The 23567-nt window shown below is 39.0% G+C and overlaps 2 protein-coding genes across 9 annotated transcripts; one reads left to right on the forward strand and one right to left on the reverse strand.

The window, feature by feature from the left end:
* The first annotated feature begins 469 nt into the window (after window positions 1-469).
* LOC143210017 (uncharacterized) lies at window positions 470-8394 on the forward strand. Of its 5 annotated transcripts, none has more exons than XM_076426435.1 (13): window positions 470-584; window positions 1604-1823; window positions 1922-2106; window positions 2199-2272; window positions 2386-2566; window positions 2779-2870; window positions 2942-3032; window positions 3097-3271; window positions 3359-3526; window positions 4218-4519; window positions 4929-5256; window positions 6377-6478; window positions 6567-8394. In XM_076426435.1, exons 2-13 carry the CDS (start codon window positions 1697-1699, stop codon window positions 6869-6871), a joined length of 2130 nt encoding a protein of 709 aa, XP_076282550.1. In that variant the 5' UTR covers window positions 470-584; window positions 1604-1696; the 3' UTR covers window positions 6872-8394. The 5 variants fall into 5 exon arrangements, with proteins under 5 accessions (XP_076282550.1, XP_076282554.1, XP_076282552.1 ...); XM_076426439.1 differs by having other exon boundaries at window positions 1604-1811; XM_076426437.1 differs by having other exon boundaries at window positions 509-557.
* Window positions 7822-23515, reverse strand: E(y)3 (PHD finger protein enhancer of yellow 3). 4 transcript variants are annotated; one of them, XM_076426430.1, is made up of 10 exons: window positions 22427-23514; window positions 14968-22345; window positions 14058-14747; window positions 12955-13284; window positions 12191-12701; window positions 11932-12113; window positions 11444-11591; window positions 10802-11008; window positions 9497-9612; window positions 7822-9259 (listed from the first exon to the last, which is right to left on the reverse strand). In XM_076426430.1, the coding sequence occupies exons 1-10, from the start codon at window positions 22877-22879 to the stop codon at window positions 9144-9146; spliced, it is 10131 nt and encodes a 3376-aa protein (XP_076282545.1). In that variant the 5' UTR covers window positions 22880-23514; the 3' UTR covers window positions 7822-9143. The 4 variants fall into 4 exon arrangements, with proteins under 4 accessions (XP_076282545.1, XP_076282544.1, XP_076282543.1 ...); XM_076426429.1 differs by having other exon boundaries at window positions 11932-12101; window positions 14968-23515; XM_076426428.1 differs by having other exon boundaries at window positions 14968-23513.
* Between the last annotated feature and the right edge of the window lie 52 nt (window positions 23516-23567).

Below are 23567 nucleotides of genomic sequence, written 5' to 3' on the forward strand. Positions count from 1 at the left end.
CAAGAATTTTTTTGAAAACTATTTTGAATCAATTCATTCGGATGCAGGCTTCATACTTGCAATTAGTGTTCGAAATATCGAAGCGTGTATATCGCATTTAGTATATTTAATTAGACAGGTGAAAAGTACAGTACATCTATAAAAAAAACCATAGCGAAAAAAAAATTATAAATTATAATCATAATTATTTTCTGCATTACAATTAGTGAAATGTAGCATTAGAAGAATGTAGATTGAAATAACAAGGCATCGATATATATCTTACATACACTGATGATGTCACGAGGTAAGGTAGCGCGAGTTTTACTTGTGAATCTCTCGCAAGCGATTCTGATTCTTCTAAAGTATCGGAAAACATTTCGATAAAACGCCAGCGTAATTGTAAATAGAATTGCTCGTAAAGATAAATTCGTGGTGAGATTTCATTAATAAATATCGTAAACAATAACGTAGAATCGAAACAAATCATAACCTCAATTTCCTACAGTTTGTATTGAAAGTCTATCACCGAGAGGCGCCACTATCAAGCAATCGCAGTCTCTGATAGACTTTGCCGTGTAAGGAACTTTCGTCGCCTATTTAATGTAAATATTACATTTGTTGAGAATTTAGAGTTTATTTTAGCGTACGTAAGCTCGAAATTATCGTTCACGTTCCCCGTGCAATTCGTTGCTCGGCGTCATTCCGTAATATTTTTCGATCTAGCCGTGATCGGCAATAACCAAAAAATCTCTCCGTAGGTATTCTTTTTTTCCCTTGATAATCGCTGGTCTTTTTTCTAACATTTCGTTCGACTCGAATTTAATGTTCCACCTTACCCCGTCCCGTGATATCCCGGTGAGAAATCCGGGATTCGTCGACGAACGTTTCCGGGATTCGTGACATTCGCTGTTTAGAATAGTACAGCGATTAAGTTTTGTTCACCAGCCAATTGTTACACGTATTAACAAGTTAAATTGAATATCCGGTATATTTTTCGGCTCTGTCTCTTGTATCGTTACGCACAGACGAACCGCACACGATTTTCTCTTTTCGAGAATCATTTCTGTGCCAGGGGAGTAACTGTGGACTTAATAGTCGTTTTTCTCAAATTTCCTCTGGATAATGTTGTTGCCTCGATTGTCTTATTTATAAGATAAGCGTATACGAGAAACACTTGCGCGTATGTATTTCGTAAATTTAATTTTGGCTTAATGTATACTGGCAGGCAATGTATACATATGTAATCCTAAATATGTCCACATGTTCCTACAATTATAGTGTTTTTATGTTGTGTGCTACCCTTATACTCTGACATAATTCGTTCGTTAATATTCACGATTTGTTGCCGTGCAAACGTTCAGAATGAAAAATTAGTCTATGTAAATATGTGTCTTATACATTTAAATATGTGTGCATACTCACACACACACACATATACACGCTTATATATGATACAGTCATGTAACTTGTTTATGCGCTTGTATGTACTTGGACGTGTACATTGTATCCGAGGGGATAGTTTATAGCTACAGTTGTTATAATAACCCGAAGACATTTTTCTTTGTCAAGTATATAATCAAATCTTCCTTCTAACTGATCTTTTTCAATCGTTTTTTTGCAGATGATTGTCTGAAAGAGGTGTATTCAGACTTATCTGCACCCCCCAAGATCCTAACAAGTATTTCGAGAGATTTGAAGAGTAAAACAGAAAAACATGAGAGTTGTTGCACTAGTCAGCGGTGGTAAAGACTCTTGCTTTAATATGATGCAATGTATAGCTGCAGGCCATGAGCTTGTAGCTCTAGCTAACTTATATCCCGTTGGAAAGGGTAAAATAATATGTACAACATTTTTTATGAATATCTAGTCTGCCCGTTTAATTACTACAGGCTTAGACCGACTAGATCTATTAATAACGAAGACATTCCGCATTTTCCAGATGAACTAGATTCCTTTATGTTTCAAACCGTTGGATATCAGGGTGTCGAGTACATTGCAGAAGCTATAGGCTTGCCAATGTATCGTGAACCGACGTTCGGCAGATCAAAAATGCAAGAGAAATATTATTATCCAACAGAGAACGATGAAGTTGAGGATCTTTTTAGGCTGTTAAGTAAAGTGAAGGTAAATATAAAATATTAATGTACGAGAGAGATGCACATCCAATTAATATGGGAACAACAAATTTTCGGATAATTCGTTGAATGTGATTACAGGAAAAAGAAAATATAGAAGCTGTTTCGGCAGGAGCTATTCTAAGTGACTATCAACGAATTCGTGTGGAAAATGTGTAATTATTCAATGCGATTCTTTCTATATATAATATATTTTATAAATTGCGCAGGACGATCTACGCGAATCTATAAAAATCAAGATATCTAATACGGAAAGTTTACTTTTCAGGTGTAGTCGTTTAGGACTTGTTTCTTTATCGTATTTGTGGAGAAGGGAGCAAGATGAATTGTTGAAAGAAATGATAGAAAGTTCTGTAAACGCAGTTATAATCAAGGTAGCAGCTCTAGGCCTTGAACCAAGACATTTGGGTAAACCAATCTCCGAAATGCAATCTCATCTTGCCAAAATAGTAAGTAAGATGTCCTGGTGATTAATTTGACACAAAACATTCACTGTTTGAGTGGTTCCTTCTATTTAATTTACTGTTGGCTCTTATTCAAGTGCAAATAGACCATAAATATATCGACGCGAAACAACGTGTCATGTAAATAAAAGCTCAATATACGCGTCGATCGACAACAGAAAAGAATCGATCGAATGTTTAACGGTTTTTTCTTGCAGAAAGAAAAGTATGGTGTAAACGTCTGCGGAGAAGGAGGAGAATACGAAACGTTCACGTTAGATTGTCCATTATTTAGTAAAAGTATTATAATGTAAGTTCTAATATTTCCTCCCCGAAGGTTAAACACAAGTGATTAGTACAAGTTTCTGTTTCGCATTTTAGAGAGGAATACGAAAGCGTAGTGCATTCGAATGATAATATAGCGCCGGTCGGATATCTGAACTTCAAAAAAATACACGTACAAGACAAGAATGTAAGTGAAGTCTCGTTTCGTTCTTTTAGAGTTGTATGGTAACACCGGGGAAAAAACATTTCAGGATGGCATAGAAAGATTAACGTTACAAGAGAGATTAAAGAATGTTCCTATTAAAGTCCCGTCTGATTACATCGCAGAGATTATCGGTCCAGAATTGCACGACGGATGTAATTTATCAGAAGATGAGAACGACGATCACGATTGTACAGATAGTAGTTTGAAAACGTCGAATTCTGGTAATAATTTTGAAAAAACATTGCGAGAAAAATCAAAAAAACCGTAAATCGTCCTGTGTAGGACATTAATATGCGGCTACGATACAGGTCAATTTAACCCACCGAGTCCTATGGAAATTTTATACGAGGAGGAAGACTATCCCGATGTACCGGTAGTAAATAAGAATCAAACCGGCTGGTACTGGTTTGGCGGTATTGCTGGGAAACAGCCGGACCCGAAATCCGCGATGAGGGAGGCATTGGAGAAATTAAGCAGTAGGTAAACTTTAAGTTTTTCAAGTCACTTTTTCAGTTAATTCATTCTTTTTGTCTCTCTCTCTCTCTCTCTTACTCGCATCAATTTCAACACAAACAGTATACATACAGGGTGTCCCGCTATCTCTGCTACAACCGGATATGAAATAACAAATTATTTGGAATAATTTTTTCCTCAAGGTTCCTCTCGAAACTTCGAGGTCGTCAATCTTTTTCTAGTATGCAACTACACACATTTTTATTACTATGGCCGAGGTCAAGAAACCAGTGACTAGACTGCTGATTTTTTACTCATTTACGAAGAAATAAAAATCTAAGAATACTGCCGTTGTTTTCAACGTAAAAAAGATTATTAAGGGATGAAACGAATTTTTATTTAACTGCTGCTTCCTCCAATCGATGCAGAATACTTTTACAAATAGTTTTGACTTGCTGCAAATACTTGGCTGCAACAGAGAGATTTTCGAAGTGAACTACAATATGTAGTTGCATAGAAAAGAGCATCAATGACTTTGAAATCTCGTAAAAATGACTTTGAGGAAAACATTATTCCATAATGTGTGTCTGCTTGATTGAAATAATTTGTCCTTTTGACATTTCGCGTCGTAACAGAGTTAGTGGGACACTCTGTACATATATATGTACATATATTCATCTGTATTGATAAAACGCACATGTATCGACTGTCTAGGTCTAGTCAAGAAGGAGAATCTTCAAATATCAGACATCGTTGCTGTAACATTGTACATAAAAGACATGTCGAATTACGTATCTATAAACGAAGTTTACATCTCGTGTCTGAGCAAAATAAATCCACCGGTCCGTGTATGCGTCGAGTGTCCGTTAAACGTGCACGTTGTGCTCGACGCTATAGCCTATAAAGAAACTCAAGACTGTGGTGATAAGAGAGTTCATAAACGACACACAATGCATGTTCAGAGCATAAGTCACTGGGCACCAGCGAACATTGGTCCTTACTCTCAAGCTGTTCGTGTGAGTGTACTATCGTTACAAAAACAAAAAACCAAACAAAATATATATATATAAAAAAAACGAATTTGCGTGCGCGTCTCTGTGTGTATGTGTAGACGGAATGTGTGTATGTGCGCTGGTCCCTTGTACGCGCACGCACACACATCTAGTTTACAAAAAAAAGAAAGAAACATAACAGTGAGGTAAACAAAATCACGTTTCTCTTTTCCTATAAAATGACAATAAGACATTAAGAGTTTGAATAAGTAACATATACATAAGTTGAACGTACCGAAGCGATAATGTTTACTAACAAAATCCGTATGCACACTTTCTTTTGATTCTGTGCTTGAAACAATTGCAAATAAGTAACATCGGTGTATGTAGTGATAAATGGCGAATAACCGAAACACTTACGATGATTCGACAGGTGGGTGATATTATCTCGGTTGCTGGACAAATACCCTTGGTGCCTGGTAGTATGACTATACTGGACTTGAACATTAAAAGGCAGTGCCGTCTGACGTTAAGGCATATAAATCGTATTGTTAAAGCTATGGATTCGAATACGCAACTCAGGGACATTGTACAAGGTATCTGTTTTTTGACTCACACTAGTTATATACCAGACGCACGGAAAGAATGGGAGAAACGAACAAATAACGCCATCGTCGACTACATTGTTGTACCGAACCTTCCGCGTGGTGCTCAGGTCGAGTGGTGCGTGTGGGCACATAGGGATAATAATAGGTTCGAATGTAAGTATTCACCAAAGGAAAAACACTTTTAACACAAACCGTACCGCGACCGGTCAAATAACAGCTTTCAAATTGTTTATTTTTTAATTATTGAAAAGATGTGTGCTTCCATCTTAAGTTATTCAATGAATTTCTTTATTCGAGCACGTACAGTGACTGCCATTAATATTCGGACGCTCTAAAAAACGCGATAATCTTTTTAATATTGGACTATACGATTCAAACTTTTTTCGGAAGCTATAGAGCACTTAGTTCGCTACAGGATGTGAAAAGAAATTTTTTCGAAAATTGCAATTAGTCGGAATTGCAGAGAAAATACTAAAAGATCCATTTTACAACTTTTTTCTGTGGGCCTATATTGAAAATTTCAAAAATACGTTTTGTAGATTTGTTTCAATTAAACATATCCTGAAAATTTCGTCAAAATCGGTAGACGTTGCAATGTAAAGATGGTAAAAATTGCAGATTTTCACGATTTTCGTCCTATAACAGCAGTAAATCTAAGAATTCTTACATCTTTCAATGACTGTCATTTTTCCCCGCATCAACCGATTTCGATGAAACTTTCACACAGATTTACAAAACATATTTTTCAAAATTTCAATGTAGGCCCGCATAAAAAAGTTGTAAAATGCAACATTTAGTATTTCTGTTTAGTGTTTTTAAGAGGGTCCGAATATTAGTGGGAGTCACTGTATTATTATAAAAATTGTGAATCATTTAAAATCTAAATGAATCCAGTCTTGTAACTTTTATAAAGCAATATACATATCCTATACATTTTGTACCCGGTACGGTTAGTGTTAAGGGGGTAGACTCGTTTCGATAATGCATGCGATGAGGTTTTTTAGTAGTCAACAGCGCTAGTCGCCCTCAAGGTCCTATTTTTACTTTTACGAGGCGTAATTTGCATTATTAATATGCAAATTACGTTGTGAAAATAGGAAATTTAGGGGCGACTGCGGCCTAGATCGACCTTTTATCTAGCGCTTTTGGCTACTGAAATAAGAAGGCGTATCCCGCATCTTTGCAATCCTGGAAACAAGACTACGCCCTTAAAAATGTACTATAGTATATTCTTCTCGAAGAGAGATCTAATTACAAAAATGTTTGCTTGCAGATGAAGAGACTGGCAAATGTGTAGGTAATTTCAAAGTAGCAATAAGGCGTAGGTGGAACTACGAAAATAACGTTTCAGCGATCGTGTGTTACATGTCTACTGGTACATATATTTCTATTTGTTGTACAAGAATTTTGCTTTTTCCCTTTTATACGGATAAATGTAGAAAAGTTATATGTGTTTCGAACAGGTTCGTCCAATTCGACTGGCAATTTAGCTACAGAAACGAATTTGCCTTCTACAGAACTGACCGTTGGCGAACTAACAGAGGTGTTCGAGTACGTACTGTGCAAATTAACGAAAGGCTCGCAAACCGAGAACCCGGCTTGCAATCTGCGGATCTTCTACAAGGTCGGTAGTTCGCCAGGACCGAATTTCGTTCAGGACGTGCTATCGAAGTTTTCTACGCGAAATTTAGTTACTACTATCGTACCGGCAACGCACTTACACAATTTCAGTACCTTTTTGTCCATATGCGGTATCAGACACGAGTAAACGGCTGACATCGATGTTTACGTTTGTCAATTATTTATAAAAAGAAGAAACAACAAAAAAAAGAAAGAAAGAAAGAAGATGAGAATACTGTGTCGTAGAGAGGGATTGTAAAAGGAATTTTTATTTGCCTTTTAAATTATTTCGAATCAATGGGTACGGAAGCTAGGACAAATCGATTTTTAATATACAAATACAAAAAATAAAAAGAATCATTTAACGGCTATATGAAAGTTGACCACGGTTGTAAAACTTTATACATACACGTATATTCTAAATGATAATTTAAACTGTATCGGTGCTCGAATGTAAACATTATTTTCACGTTTTCTACTGGTCGAGCTTATTGGGTTCGCTCGAGGAAATGAAATTTTCAGTTTGACACTTGTCCATAGTGTATTTATATTCGGCTAGTCAACGGGATACTGCGCGAGGATTTTCAATCGTTCTATGTCCCGTTAGTGTAAGTGTTCTACGTAATGCAAAGCACGTAAGTCGTTTCATAACATGTACTGTATATGCTACGCCTCATTTTTTGCTCAAGCTATTTTTTATTTTTCTCATATTTCACGATACGCGCGGAGTGTTATGTGTGTGATTTTATGAAAGAATTTGGAAGCATGCACAGCCATTTTTATAGTAGAGCTCAAAGGATACGAAGATGAAATTTAACAAAAAGAAAAGGGGAAACGATGATGTTGCTATACGTCGTATCGGAGACGTAATATAGGTGAAAATTGCAAATTTTATTATTCGGTATGAGGAAGAGGAAACGATCTAGTTTATGCCCTTTTTAATCTCAACAAAAAGAAAAAAAACATATGAAATGACAAGCGGAAATGCGGGATGCGTGCTCTACAGCAAATTGCTCTCCTCCCCCTTTCACTTTTCGAATGCTGCCGACGTTATTCCGCTGTTATTCAAACTTTGTATCGTAATGGCAGACATGTAGCTTTACAAAAATGTTTAAAAAAAAAATGAATATCTACTTCGCAAAAGTATTGTATAAGTCCTCGGTAGTTATATTGCATATAACTGGTCTATGCTTTAGGGAGAAGTCTTGTACAAAAAAAAAAAGAAGAAGAAGAAGAAAACGACACGCAATATATTAGAATATTTTTGACGGTATAACATTTACGCAACGATATGCCAAAGCTCGTATTTTGCAACTTGGTCATTGTTTTGAGAACGGTTTCGAATACTGTCATCCTCCTTTTTGATTTCTTTCTGTACATATATATTGCTAAATCATGTAAAACATTCTTGCAATGTATTATAAAATGTAATTAGTTCGAAAACAAGACAATTGGTTATTGGTGTGGATATTAATGAATGATATGAATTTCTAACGATACACACGAGAAACAACGGAGCATACTGATTATGACGCGTGGAAACTACGTTACTATAAATATGTAAAAAAAAAAAAAAGATATTTGCAAACATTCAACTCTCGCAACAAAACACTATTCCGAGGATTATATTGCAAAAGAAAAATAAAGAAAGTGATATATATTTTTAAGAAATTGCAACGCGACGAGTTTTGTATGTTATTATTATATTACCCTGTCTTCTCAAATACGTCTCAAATTTTATTATCTTTTCAGTTTTTTTTTTTAACAACATGATTTCAACTTACAAATCATAAGATTACCAATCTTTTTTCGTAAATCAAAGCAATTCACAAAAATTACTTACAACTTGTAACAAATATAAATACTTCGGACACTGCACATTTTTGTATGTACACTTACGAAAGAGAACTAAAGGTTACTATAAAATTTGTATAATTCTGTAAAGCAGTCTTTCCATTATTTTCTCTTCTACTATTCACAGTACGATCGACTGTATTCTATTCGAAACGAAAATATTTCTTTAGATCGAAGTTCATGATACGGGGATTACAAATTATAAAAATGATTGGAATTTACAAAAGCTCTTACCAACTAGCTCTGATCGAAACCAAAATGAGATTTCTTATATTTAAAGTTTTATCCGTAACTAACAATAAATCATCCATGTAACAAAACGTCGATACTCGAAATTGTTTTTCATCATACAATTATCTATATACATTCACGTTTTTCTCCATCCAAATATTCATAAAAAATATGTCCAGGACAACGAAAAATCACTAGGGACCTTCGACGACGCGTTCACTGATCGTACAAATAAACAAAATTCGTCTATTGTATAGAAATCCTTTACACACGCGCGTTCACATTTTATACAGTTTCGCCAATTCGGACAGAGATTGTTCACCTCGTATAGCACTTTATGTTCTCATGGTTTTCGATACCAATGGTTTCACCATGTGCTGACGATTTGGCGCGCAGAAATCACACAGGTAATTTTTCCTGTCTAATGGAACCCCCTTGGTCTCCACGCACCCTGTAAAAAAAACATTACACATTGGTAATACCGAGATTTAATTCATAATCATTTTTACCGATCTATAATCAATCTACGTAATCGTTGAACATTAATCTTCCGTTGTATTTTTCCTACCTGAACGCGCGTTCGAGAAATATCTTTCAGTAATAAAAACATACTTGATGAGACATGCGAATGCGATGACATGCAATGGAAAGTAAGTATAGCAGAATTATATGGAATTTGTGTCAATACCTAAGTGCAGATATTTGTCACATGCGCTGCAATGCACTAGATTCGCTTCCAGGTCGAGCCTTGGGGCAGTATGACACCGACTGCAGTGCGGGCAATAGCGACCCTTTCGCCATAGCCTTGTTATTGCATAAAGATTTATATGGTGTTAGTGAATACGGGCAAGGACTTGTTATAATACCAGAATTTACCAAGAGATGACTAACATTTCGACTCATAGACTATACGATTTCTAAACCGCGAATTTCATGCGTTTATAGCACTCATTATTAGTTATTGTCTCAGAATATTCAACCCTTGTCCGTCCCTTGTATCAATCTCACACAATTTTCCCAAAACAAGTTATGCAAAACTCTTCGTAACTTTTATTTTTGTTAATGCGAAACAAATCACCAAAAGACCTAACATGTAAATGTTGACTCATCGATTTTAACCCTTAGCACTCGGGTGGTGCCTCAGAGTCATCACTAGAAATTGCTATACCATTATTCGAAATATAATATATTAAGTATCGTATGAGGTATTATATCAATTTCATATCTATAAAAAGAAAAAATCATTTAGGTGTAGAAATAAGTTCTTTCCGTCGAATTTCAATCGTTTGCTTTGATCATTTTTTGCAAGATAATCTTTCGCTACTTTACCAATCTGCAGTACCGACATATTTAGGAAGAAACAAAACATTGTCGCAATCCAACAAACCTCACATTATATATCTCTTTCTAAATAAAACATTTATTTTACCAAAAAATCGGAAAGAACTTATTTTTCTACACCAAATAGAATGGAATTATTCTAGCTAGGAAGAAATGTTGAATTTTCCAGTTCAAACAGCTCCGAGTTCAAAGGGTTGATAAAAAGAAACATCGAAAAATAACTGTTTACCCCGGTTACCAGTTCGTGAAACGAGGGACAGACGAGGGTTAATAAACGAAACTAATTGTCTTTGATTCGAGCCTCTGTGCTCCAAGTCGTCAAGATTAATATTCACGTATTTAAACATATCCGCGGTCTAACGATTACTTTATGTATGTGTGCATGAACAATCGAACATGAACGAACACAGACAATCATCTGTTGCATTGCAAGTGATCTTCAACATCCTGGAATTCGGATACTGTAGTTCCTTGCGAGCATTAGTCAAACAAATCTTTCGGAAGAGGAGTTTAAAGATTAGGATTAAGGAGATTGTAAAGCAAAGATGAAGCCCCGTGATTATTTGAAGATTTGCATTTTAGTATGTGTTCTGGATTAAACTCTCACTTTTCCACCTCACTGGAGAAAAGAATAAGCTTGACGTTTACTTACTTCGAGCATGGAACGCACAGCGTTGAAACGTAGACGCGAGTATTTTTGTCACCCTTCTTGTACTCGTGCTGCCATTGAGCGACACTGTTTCTGTCGGAATTCGCACCCCCAGGTTCCCTGGAACCGCAGTTCGCACAAACTGCACATTCTTGACAGTGCCATCTTCCTTGTGGTACTCGTCGCAGTCCGACACAATAAATGTGGTATCTAGAAATATATTTTAATAGAAACGTTAAGTTTATTTAAAAGGGAGAAGATAAATTTTTAATTAAAAAAGAAAGAAACTAATTTCGACCATTAAACATTGTTTAAGGGGGTAGACTTATTTCCAGGATTGCAAGGGTGCGAAATGCGCGTTCTGAGTTCTCAATAATGATCCCCAAAGATGGGGGTTTTCTCAAAAGTCGTACCTTCACGTTTACGAGGTGTAATTTGCATTATTCGGCAGCATGTAGTTGTCGCAACTATATGAAAATAGCTGCATGCTACTGAATAATGCAAATCACGCCTCGTAAACGTAGAAATAGGACTTTTGAGGGCGATCGCGCCTAGATTGATCTTTTATCTAGCGCTTTTGGCTACTGAAGAATTCCATCTTTGCAATCCTGGAAACGGGTCTATCTCCTCAAGTAGAAAACGTACCCTCTATCACACATGTCGCAAAAGAGCATTTTATCTTCGTCTGCAGGATCGTGGCATTGAGCACAAGTTTTGCAGTCGGTGCATTGCCATGCGTACGATTGAATGTGGGGAACCATGTCCAGTGTTAAATCTATACACGACGGATGTACTGCAAGAAAGATTAAGATCATTGTTCTAGAACCATTGAGAAATGTGTATTCAAAAATATGATTACACTGTCCAACAAATTTCAACTTCTTTTTCGACGTTCCGATTTTCATAGAGTTGTTTGCGCTGATTCCAAATCTTAATTTTCTCCTCTCGAAAAATCGAAACGTTTTTTGGCTGTTGGATAGTGTTATCAGACTGCGGATTTTCATGCAAAATAAAAACTTTCTACCTGAATAGCAACAAACTGGGCTGAATTAAATGTTTAATAGGTTGAAAATAATATAAATGTTTTTGCCGTTTTAAATCCGCAGTCTAATGATTATGTTCGAAAGAATTACCGTGTCCACTACAAGTGCCACACTGTACTAATACTTCGTTCTTGCTGTTTTTATTTAACACTTTCAAGCACATTTTACACTTCAGTTTGACTTCATCTTTCGGAGCCACTACCTCCATATCCACATCGTCCATCGTCGACTGAGAACCTTCTGTGTCTTGAGTTCCCTCGCTAGAAGATGAACTATATAAAGAAATAGACAACTATTTTTCCACAAGAAACATCAACACATAAAAACACTTGAAAATTCTGATACGAACCTCGAATCGTCCGAAGACGAATCGCTGTCGCTGTCGCTTTGAGATCCCTCCGACTGACTGTCGAACTTACGTTCGTTCGGTCTCATTGGACCGTATAAAACAGTATTCAAAGGATAATACCGCAGTTCAGCTGGTGTATATTCACGATAATAATCTGTGTATTGACCCGGTATTAATGCAACAGGATAATGACCGATTTTACGTTCCGCTTCAACTTTTTGCTGTTTCTTCGGCACGTGTATCGTGAAGGTTTGCAGATCTAAACTACACTTTCTATTCTCTCTGCGAGCTTTGTTCAGACTGATGTTCCAAGATAATGCAGACTGCACTGCCATTTCTGCCAAGTCGATTCTGTTCTTCTCTGCGTTCGCGGCTGCTGACAATTCTTTCTGTTTCTTCGAATGTTCTTTCACCTGTTTCTCGCGCATATGTTTCCTGTATTCTTCGTACTGGTCAGGGAAGTCGCTGCACATTACGTCTAATACTTCCGAACTGCATATAGCTGTTAAACCTGAGATAGTAATAAAAGATTTAACGTATTCAAATTGTTCTTATGTTTAGAATTATTAACCATACAGAATTCCCTTTCCTTTTATGTTTGCAACTAATCTTTTACTGTTCTAGGCTGTCAAAAAATATCGAAGTCCCTATTTTAATATACAGAGTGGTCCACCTAAATATCTCCTTTATTTGCGATGACTAGACAGTGGATCTTTATGCAGTTATAGCAAAATTGAGTAGACGAAGAAGTACACGATTCTTACCCATATCACACATGGCTTCGCTGACCAAGCCATTTTCCCTCAAGTAATTCCTTTCTTCCATGTCCACTACTCTGCGCTTCAGATCTGGGTACTTCCTCTTGAAAGACTTTACGCCAAGGTATTGGGATATTTGTTCTTGTATCATGAATGTTTCACCCTTACGGTCAAGTGGCCATTCGTACTCAGCAATCTTGTCGACTGTAAAAGGTCCTTCGTCTGGATCAAAGTTGATCTCCATCCTTCGATTCTTCACCTTCACTTTTTCTGACTCTGTGGTCGCTGTACTAAGCACACTTCCCTGAGATTCTTCATTCACCATTGTCTCGGAAGCTGAAACATGTATCATCGAAACCTGGTTTAGCTATTGAGAAAACATAACCAATTAAAATGTTCTAATGTATTCTACAATTTTAATAAAAATCTCTACACCGTTTGGGATTAGTGCATCACATAAAAAAGTTCCATGTCTATTATGATAATCAAAGAAAACAGAGGTTAAGATTGTCTATACATTCAACATTATACTTAACGATAAATGTCAACATTATTCCAGCTTGAAAGACAAAGTATGTAAAAACTGTATACACTTGGCGTAAATATTTTGCTAACCATCATGGTATCAAAATTCTGTACGCACTAACGTCCATTATGGCCCGAAGCAATAGCGCATTTTGCCTTCGATTGAAATAAAACTATTTCACATTTAGGTACTTGAGAGATGTTAGGACACAAGAAAAGATCTATTTATAGATACCTTGGTTGGAGGTCTACCAATACATTTGTCTTTTGATTTAGTTTAGGTATATGATGAGCAATGCTTATATTTTCTTACTGCTACTATAAAGATAATTTGTAGTACCCATTAAGAAGCCAACGAAACGTGCTTCTCGAACAGTGTTTAAGCAAATATAATAATATGTAAATATAAACGTCAATATGTATCATTATATCGTTCCATGTTCTTAAATTTAATGTAAACAGTAGCGTATCGAATACAGTGGAATGCAATGTGCAATATGTAAAGAAAAGTCTGACGTGGATGGGTACCGATAAATCACGAAGAAAGCGAGATAACGAATAATACAGAGAATCGATTCGCGTACCTGGTGCAGAAATATTTCTAGCTGGGGTTTGAGATCTTGAGCCGGATTCCGCGCTCATTCTCGTTTCTTCGTCTATCACCTGCACGGTGGATACATTCTCATTTTGTTTCCCGGTCGTTTCCGGTACACGTTTCGATGTCGGCGTCAACCAGTTCTGCGGTCCTGGAGGTACCAGCGTATCTTTATTTTCAGACTTCGCAGTTTCCATTGTCTTATCGGACTTCTCGTCGGAAGTTTGCTTTGCCGGTGCAGTTTTCTGCATTTTTTCAGAGACTACATCTACCGGCTTTTTATCTTTCATATTATCTTTAGACTCGTTTGTTATCGGTTTGGACGCATCATTGCTTGGCTCTAAATCTACTTCTGGTATTTGCTTGCTCGCTTCTGCTATCAAGTTTGTAGAGTCCGGAAGCGTTGCGCTCAATGCGATTGGAATTTTCGAAGCATCAAGCTTCTGTGATGCAGCTTTCTTCTCAGCTCTGGCCGTAGAAGCGATTTTGGTATCTGCTGCAGGCTGTTTCAGAGCTTTGTACAGTTCGGACGGCTTTGCTGGCGACTCGTCTTGACCGGGAGGACAGTCAATCGTTATTACCGCAGTCGTTGATGCTTCTATCACAGTTAAGTCTTGCTCTATTTTAGGCTTCTTGCCTGTCTGTATATCCGTGCTGTCTAACTTTCTTTTCCCACGACCTGGAATAGCAAGAATAGGTAAAATCATTCATCGTATGCAAGCTCGAATCTATTCAAATGTATTCGCCACATATTTTAACACTGGATTAAATACTATTTAATGTGATGTGCATCTTTACAATCTCATTAATCACGAATTAAAAATATTAGACCCTTTATATAAAAATATTAGAACGCTTTAAAAGCGAACAAGATATTTAATACCGTATAAAATACACACCTCGTCCTCTACCTCTTTTGGGAGGTGCGTAACTCTTCTGATTCCTGCAAGTCCTCTTAGGCCTCTCATTCTCTCTGGACTCTACTTGCGGAGCTTGCAAGTGTTGTTGCATCTGTTGAGGGTCATTCAAAGACAACGGTCCCCCGGACATCAGCATGTGTGACGGAGGATGAACAGTCGGCTGGGCTAATGGATTTCTCCTTGGCCTGCCTCTGCGTTTAGGCACCTTCACCTCGGGCATCCTCGCAGGCGAGACTTCCTCTATGATCACTACATCCTGGCTAGAATTCGAATTCTCGTTTACTATAATCAGCTCCGGCCGGTGCTCGATGATTTCACAGTCAGAGTTCATGGGAGAACTGGTGGAGTTCTTATTTAACATATCCTTAAGTTTGTCGGTCATCGAGGTATCCTGGGTTTTCGACGGCCTGACTTGGGTGATACTGATCTCCTGACTGATCACGTTCATCTGCTGAAGACTAATCGCGCTAGACTTCGGATCGAACATGAATTGTTTCTGGTTTCTCGACGTAACCGGCTGAATGGTGACCTCGGGCAAAATCTGAGTCAATTGTGTTTCCAATTTCGACTTCTTCGGCTCTATCGGGGACACAGTGATGTCCTTGCGTTTAGGGGCTATGTCTATCGTACTGTCCGACTTCTTCCCTTGCATCTGAACCGGTTCGATCGTCAGTTCTGAACGGTTGCCTTGCAGGATCGTTGGGTGTCCAGTTTTGAGGAACTTCAACGCAGACTCCTTGTGAGTCTGCACCTGCTCCTTGTACCTCTGACCGAAACTGTGCTGGTCTGCGTGTTCCTTGGGCCTGTAGCTAGCTTCTCCATGATTATCACAGGCGACAATGGTCGGATGTCCAGTCTTGGATAGCTTGATCTTCATTTCTAGTGGCGATTCGGTCTCCCGACGCCTCGGCTGCCTTTCCTTCTTCTCCGGGTCCACTATAGAAGCGTCGCCTGTCTTCAAGAGCTTAATCTTCATTCCCAAAGCAGAGTCAGCGCCCTTCGGGTGTTCTGCGTCGGAAGAACGCGACGCCTTGCTCACATCCTCCACATTTGACACCTCTGGCTGTATAATAGAAGCATCGCCGGTTTTCGATAACTTGATTTTCATCCCGATGGGAGATTCTGTTCTCTTAGGAGTCTCTGGGACAAGTTTACTGCTTTCTTCTGGTTGTTCCTGTTTTTCCGAGGGTACTATCGACGGATCGCCAAACTTGGAGAGCTTAATCTTCATCCCGATCGGAGATTCAACTTTCTGCAGAGATTCTTGACAGACCTCGGGCTCGTCGGAACATTCCGGCGCTATTACCGACGTGTCTCCAGACTTGATCACTTTAATCTTCATGCTCGAAGAGTCCGATACCTTCACAGCATCTTGCGGTGCGTCTTGCTGTTTGATGTCCTTGCTTTCGTCAGACACTTCTGAGTGAACGATGGAAGCGTCTCCGGTCTTCGACAATTTGATCTTCATTCCAAGAGGCGATTCCGTTCGTTTAGGAGCATCTGGAATTTCTAATTTCTGACTCGTATCCTCAGGAGCCTCCATTGGAATTATGGACGCGCCACCCTTTGTCTTGGCTAGCTTAATCTTCATTCCAATTGGAGAATCGGTTCTCTTAGGTGCTTCGGGTGAAGATTCCTGCTTATCCTTCACCTTGCTGTCCCTGCCTTCTTCTGGCACATCGGGAGAGACAATAGAAGCATCACCAGTTCTCGACAATTTTATTTTCATCCCGATAGGCGAATCTGTCCGTTTAGGAGAATCGTAAGCCTCTTTCGGTCTCGCCTGTGGTTCTCTGTGGTCTTCCGGAGCATCTTGTCTCTCGGTTGGTATTATGGAAGCATCTCCACTTTTCGAAAGCTTGATCTTCATTCCGATCGGAGACTCCGTCCTCTTGGGACTTCTCTGGACCATATCCAGCTTGTCCTTGTGCTTCATCTGTATGTCTTTCGAGTCCTGCTGCACTATGGAAGCATCGCCACTTTTTGACAACTTAATCTTCATCCCGATCGGTGATTCGGTCCTCTTGGCCTCTTCGAATTTATGTTTCCCTTCCTTGGGATCATCGCTAGGCTCGTGTTTGTCCGACGAGACAATAGAAGCATCACCAGATTTCGATAATTTAATCTTCATGCCGATAGGCGACAAGGATAATGACCCTTCCGAATACCATTGCCCAACTTCTTCGATGTTCTCGTTGGATATTATAGAAGGATGACCACCTTTCGATAGCTTCAGCTTTATCTTTCCTAATTTCTGACCTGGGCTGTCTTCAGGATTCGGCGAATTGGTCGCGGATCTGATCTTCGGGCTTTTCGGTGACCTGGGTTCCGCGCAGTCAGTAATAGCGGATTTGGCGATCTTTAATATGATTCTCGGAGATCCAACATTCTCAAAGTCATGTTTCTCAGAGTCCTTGCGCGGAGTTTCCGCCAGCTTCGGCTCCGTTTTCTCGGACAACTTCGGCGACTCCAGCATCTTCTGAAAAGCAATTAATTTAGCATCCTTTTGAATCAGGAGACTATCCTTCGAAGATGTAGGAGAGACAGCAACTTTTGTTACGTCTGCGGTGGGTATTTCTATTTTCGGCGGTTCCTTCAGTCGTTCCTCCAGGATTGATACTTTCGGGATCGTCTCGGACGTTTTTAGAGGCAAGGAGTGCAACGCTGCAGGCATCTTCTTCTCCGTGGGCGCTGCTGTTTGTACCACCATAGTCTCCAACGAAACTGAATCGAACTTGATCTCTGTCTCGGATAACTTAATCTCTTCCGTTACCAGTTTCTCCTCGTTCGACTCGAACTGTTCCCGCGAAGCATCGAGTTTCACCTGCTCTGCTAGCTTTTTCTCGCTCTCCAACTTCGCTGCTTCCGAAATGATCTCAGCCTCAGAGATAGAAATCGAATCTGTCGCGATGCTCTGGAGTTCCTCCACCAGCTCTGTGTCCTCGCACATGTCCTCATCAGGAACGAAAATCGCTGCCGCGTCTGTCTGCTTGGAAATATCCTCTACAACGCTCTCCACCATTTTCGGGGAAAGCGTTAACGGAGAATCGATGGCTTGCTCCTCAGACTCCTGAAGGAATTTAACTGCTGATTCAAGCTCAGATATTTCAGAACTGGGCTGCGAGGTTTCCAGGCTTTGCGCATTGTTCAATGTTTCAGAGTTATCGTCGTTTGCCAGCAACATGTCCGAAGTTAAATCCAGTTTAGTTTCTTCTAATTCGTCTGCAGTATCCAACGGGGCCTCTTCGAAGTCCATGTCTAATTCATTCTCCGGCAAATCCGAACCTGCTTCCAATTCCTTTTGCAGACTCTGGACATTTTCTGGGTCCACGGATTCAGAAATTGTGCTCTCCTTTACCTTCAATAGACTGTCCGTTTCCGAATCTTCAGGCTTATCAACTTCCATTAAATCAGTGTTCCCTGTATTTTCTTGTAACGCCACAGTGTCCTCCGTTAAACTGTTAATCACATCCGCTATACAAGGTGAGGTTTGTTGCATGTCGGAAGCCTCATTAGATTGTTGTAATAATAGGCTCATGTCCACATCCTTCGATAGCGTTTCCTGTTCCTCGAATGATTTATCCGGTTTTATTGTTTTCAACGCAGAATCCTCACCCTCGTGTATTAGATCCAAGCCCAGCAAACCTTCCAGAGAATCTATATTCTGCGTAGACATCGAATCCTCCATTTCTTTGTTCATGATGTTCTCGGAGCTCTCTGGCAACTTTTCTGCCAGCTCTTCGATCGCGGTGCCGATCAGCGGCAAGGATACAGATTCTTCCAAAGCTGTTACCATTTCATTCGACGCATCCGCTTCTGTAGTTAAGATATTTTTAAAGTCAGTTGCGCTTCTGACATCGTCTAATATGCTCGTAACAATATCCTCTGTGTTATCGTTCTGCTCTTCGGAGAATATTTCTTCCACGGTGCTAGCAGTTTCTAATATTCCTTTGAAATTATTTTCAGTAGCATCGCTCTTAGAGTCATTACTGTCTGTCTGTTCTCTTTGCTGCAATTCCACGTCTCTATTCAGCACTGAATCTTCAGTGTCGTTCAAGTTCATGATATTTTCTGCATCTTTATCTAAGCCATCTTGTTTTTCTATTTTCATTATTTCTTCCTCTGCGATAACATCGTTTTTCTCTAAGCTTGACGAGACTTGTTCCTTCTTTTTGTCATCCTCTATCACGATGGTTTTCTCTACCTTTTGCTCAAAGTTGTTTTCAGACACTTCTGGTTGGGATTCAACGTCCATATCGTTTATATTTAAATTCATTTCTTCCCCTGTATCTTCGCCTCCTACATTTTCCCCGGGTAATACGGGTTCTTTATATTCCGATGGCAGCAACAATAATTCCTCTAAACCAGGTGCTCCATCTTTGTCTTTCACAGTATCTTCAGTTTCGTTATTGTCTACATTTGCGTCAGACTCTACCGATGTTTTTACCTGCCCCGGCTTAAACTCCTCCAGACTTTCTGCCCGAACTTTGTCATTGTATTCCGGCATGACCACTTCAGTTGTTTCGCATTCCATTTTCTCTTCCTCTTGTACAGAAACTTTGCAAGAAGATTGTTCTTCATCGTTGATTAATATATTTTCATTTTCCGTCGAAACTTTTACATCCTCCAATTCCGCACACATTTCGGAAACATTAATCTCATTTCTCTCAACTGTTGTCTCTTCTGAAATTTCATTTTCGATCGTGTTCCGAGCTTCTGTTAGTTCCTGATTTTCTACTTCTGGAATACATTCCTTAATTGGCAATGATTCTGTATCAGTGGCTTCTACTTTGCAACTATCTACCTGTGGAGAATCAACTTTCATTTCAGAACTATCTTCCGTACTATCAGTGTCCATAGAAATTTTAATAACTGAAATTGCCTCTAGCTCGAGTGGTAGAGCTTCAGGTTCTTCATTTACTTTCATCATTGTTGGTACTTCAATCGCAGTAGTTGTATCAGACTTTTCAATTATGTTTACTTCGTCTTTCAATTCTTCCTCTGCAACTGGTAATTCCTCTGCTACATTGGATTCAACAGTCGAAGGTTCCTTCATTTCAATTTCTGATAATATCGGATCCAGATTGCTACCGGCTTCAGTTTGTAGATTTGTATTAATTTCTAAACTTTTAGCATTCGCAGCATTGCTAATGATATTTGTAGTTTCTATAGTCAACTCTGTAGTAGCTGGTGACTCCGATTCAGACGAGGGTAGTTCACCAAGCAATGGCTTCTCTGCATCCTGTTGCATTTCTTTTGCAGTTTCCATTTGCTTAGTATCACTATCTCCTGTAGTTTGTTTAGTTTCTTCTGTGATTTCTGATTGTTTGGTATCTACTTCTTCTGTAGTTTCTGATCGCTCATTATCTACTTCTGTTGGAGCTTCCAACTGCTTAGTATCCATTTCTTCTGTAGTTTTTGATTGCTTAATATCCATTTCTTCTAGAACTTCTGACTGCTTAGTATCCCTTTCTTCTAGAACTTCTGACTGCTTAGTATCCCTTTCTTCTGAAACTTCTGATTGCTTAGTATCTATTTCTTCCAACAATTCTGACTTTTCAGTATCCATTTCTTCTACTGATTCTGATTGCTTAGTTTCTTCTACTGGTTCGGATTGCTTGGTATCCATTACTTCTGCAGATTCTAGTTTCCTTGCATTCATTTCTTCTGAAAATTCTGATTCTTCAGGATCCACTGTTTCTGCATTTTCGGAGCACTTAGTATCCACTTGTTTTACAGCTTCTAATTGCTCGGTTTCTATTTCTTTTGCAGTTTCTGGTTGCTTACTGTCCATATTTTCTACAGTTTCTAATTGCTCAGTGGTCATTTCTTCCACAGACTCGGATTCTTTAGTATCCATTACTTTTGCAAATTCTGACTGTTCGGTATCCGTTTCTCTTGCAGTTTCGAAGCGTTTAGTGTCCTCTTTTTCTGCAGTTTCAAATTGCACAATCTCTGCGCTATCCATTTTTTCTACAGCTTCAGATTGTTTAAAATCCATTTCTACCAGAGTTTCTGACTTTGCAGTATCCACTTCTTCTGTAGCTTCTGATTGCATAGTATCTATTTTTTCTGTAGTTTCTGACCGCTTGGTATCCACTTCTTCTGGAGCTTTAGACTGCTCAATATCTACTTTTTCTACAATTTCTGACTGCCTGGTATCCGCTTCTTCTGGATTTTCTGATTGTTTGGTGTCCACTTCTTCCGCAGTTTCTGACTGCATTGTATCAATTTGTTCTGCAATCTCTGATTGCTTAGTGTCCATCTCTTTTGCACTTTCTTCTGTAGTTTCTAACTGCTTAGTATCTATTTCTTCTGCGGTTTTGAACTGCTTCGTGTCCATTTCTTTCGCAGTTTCCAATTGTTCGGTGTTTATTTCTTCCATAACTTCTAATTTATCTGTATCTACGTCCTCTGCAGCCTCCAATTTTTCAATAGCCGTTTCTTCTTTATTTTCCAATTTTTCTACGTCCATTTCCCCTTCTTCTTCTGGCGCTTGTACATCAGTCTCGCTTTCTTTTTCTTCCACATTATCTTTACTATGCAGAACGTCAGAAGAGTTACTCTCAGTAGAATCTACTATGTTTTCCGATTCAATTTGCGCAGATTCTACTTTTTCAGTGATCCCAATGTTCGAAGTATTCGTGTCACCTTTGTCTTCTTGACTAGCTTCGTTTTTGTCTAGTCTACATTCTTCGATTTCATGCTCTTCTTTTTCGTCTACATCCATCGGTTCTTCGCTTTTTGGATTTTCTTTTAATACTTCCGCTTCGGGTTCTTCCACCATTGAAGTACTTGGATTGTGCTCAGATTGTGCACTCTCTTCTACTTCCATTTTAGCATATTCTTCTGTGATTTTTTCTTTTGTTTCTGCATTACTCTCCTTCCTTTCTTCCGATACTTGCTCTTCCATCTTATCCATTTCCACAGCGTCTACTGTTACATCTTCAGTCTTACTTTCTGAAACAACATTTTCAGGGTTATCTACTGTAGCTTCTATATGAATTTCTATCTTTTCGGAAATATTAGACTCTTTCTCTGCGGCGGTGCAAGTAGGTGCTTCCACATCCGCAGCATCGTTACTTATACTTTCAACAGGAGTATCTTTGTTTGTAGATATCTCGTTTAAAATTTTACTAGATATTTCAGCAACATTGTTCGCTGCATCTTGGGATTCGCCTGTTTCCTTCTTCTCTTCGTCGGACATTAAAATATTCTTACTAACTAACTCCGCATCATCCAGTTTCGTATCCTGGGAATCATCGGAACTGTAAGCCTCGCCGATAAGTTGTAGACTGCCGCAAATACTGCTCTCGCTTTGTACAGTTCTATTTACATTCTCCTTGCTAGGTATAGTCTGTAAAGTACATTTATGTTTAAATCGACCGATATTCTCAATATCATTAAAGCAAATAGCAATTACAGAGCCTATAGATACATTATGTTCATGATTGTCTTTAACATTGTTACTTTCTTGTCGATTCTCTAATTCCATATCCATCGTTTCGGTACTTTCACCTTTCACCGGTCCAACAGCTTTGTGGCTGTCTAACATTGATTTTGTAGCATCGCTGCCTTCGCATGTGTCCTTCTGCTCCGCAACAGGCTTGGTTTCAGCTGTGCTCTGTCCTCCGTCGGTCTTGGAATCTGTGATAATCTGAGATAGAGCAGCTATTTCGCTTTCTAATGTAGAATCGCTGACCGTTTCCGACTGTACGCCGATGATATCATGGATATCCATGATGCTTAGTGTTTCGGTGTCGTAGGTTTCGCAGTCGCTGTCAATACAGTAGGGAGCATATCGGTCGGGCGAATCGTCCTTAGCTTCTGTTTTTCCTTCCTGTGTCTTATCTTTGGAGCCAAACAGGCCCATCTTAGCACTCTCGGACATTGTATTGATATTTTGCGTAGGTTACATCAAACCTATGGTCGCGGTTTCGCTTTTTCTTTGGTGTTTCTACAAGTGTATCGAATCCAATCACACAAACGCCAAACCTATTACTCTCGAGCATTTGAACCGTGTACCTCCTCCGCTGCCATTGTATCATTGTCTCCTACAGTCTACAGTGTTCCCATATCGCGTATTTAGTGTTCAACCTTCATTTGTTTTCACTTGAACTCGCATACATAACCAAAAGTTCCCTTGGAATCGCAGCCTTGTATCGATCTTTACGAAGCCAGCCCGCAAATATCGTCTCATGGAAGCTCTCGCCTCGCAACACCTCGCAACAAATGTTGTTCGTGTTCAGCCTAACCTACAGCCTTGCTGATCTCCAATTGTTTTGAAAATACATTTTGTCAGAATCGTCATTTCGCAAAACGACGCTCAGGCATCCAATACTCAGATACCTTTTGCTTCTCTTTCCACACTTTCCACCTACGCATGTATACTGATGTATACTCTTTATGGAAACATGTATGTGTACAGTCACCAGATTGTCCCCACTCTATCATTATCTTCCCCTTCCTCCGCCAGTCATGTGACGCATCTCATCTCTGTCCATCTCTGTTGATCTCTGTCATGCACGAGTACGAGAGTACTGGAAAGTACGAGCAAGTACGAGTGAGTACGAGTTACA

This window comes from Lasioglossum baleicum, chromosome 6 (genome assembly GCF_051020765.1).
Source record: "Lasioglossum baleicum chromosome 6, iyLasBale1, whole genome shotgun sequence".
Classification (NCBI taxonomy): Eukaryota; Metazoa; Arthropoda; class Insecta; order Hymenoptera; family Halictidae; genus Lasioglossum; species Lasioglossum baleicum.

Bases quoted from the DNA above. Each gene is read 5' to 3' on its own strand.
- LOC143210017 (XM_076426435.1), top strand. From the start codon at position 1,697: ATGAGAGTTGTTGCACTAGTCAGCGGTGGTAAAGACTCTTGCTTTAAT. The intron at 2,107-2,198 runs GTAAATATAAAA...ATGTGATTACAG, and splicing joins GGCTGTTAAGTAAAGTGAAG to GAAAAAGAAAATATAGAAGC. The intron at 2,567-2,778 runs GTAAGTAAGATG...TTTTTCTTGCAG, and splicing joins AATCTCATCTTGCCAAAATA to AAAGAAAAGTATGGTGTAAA.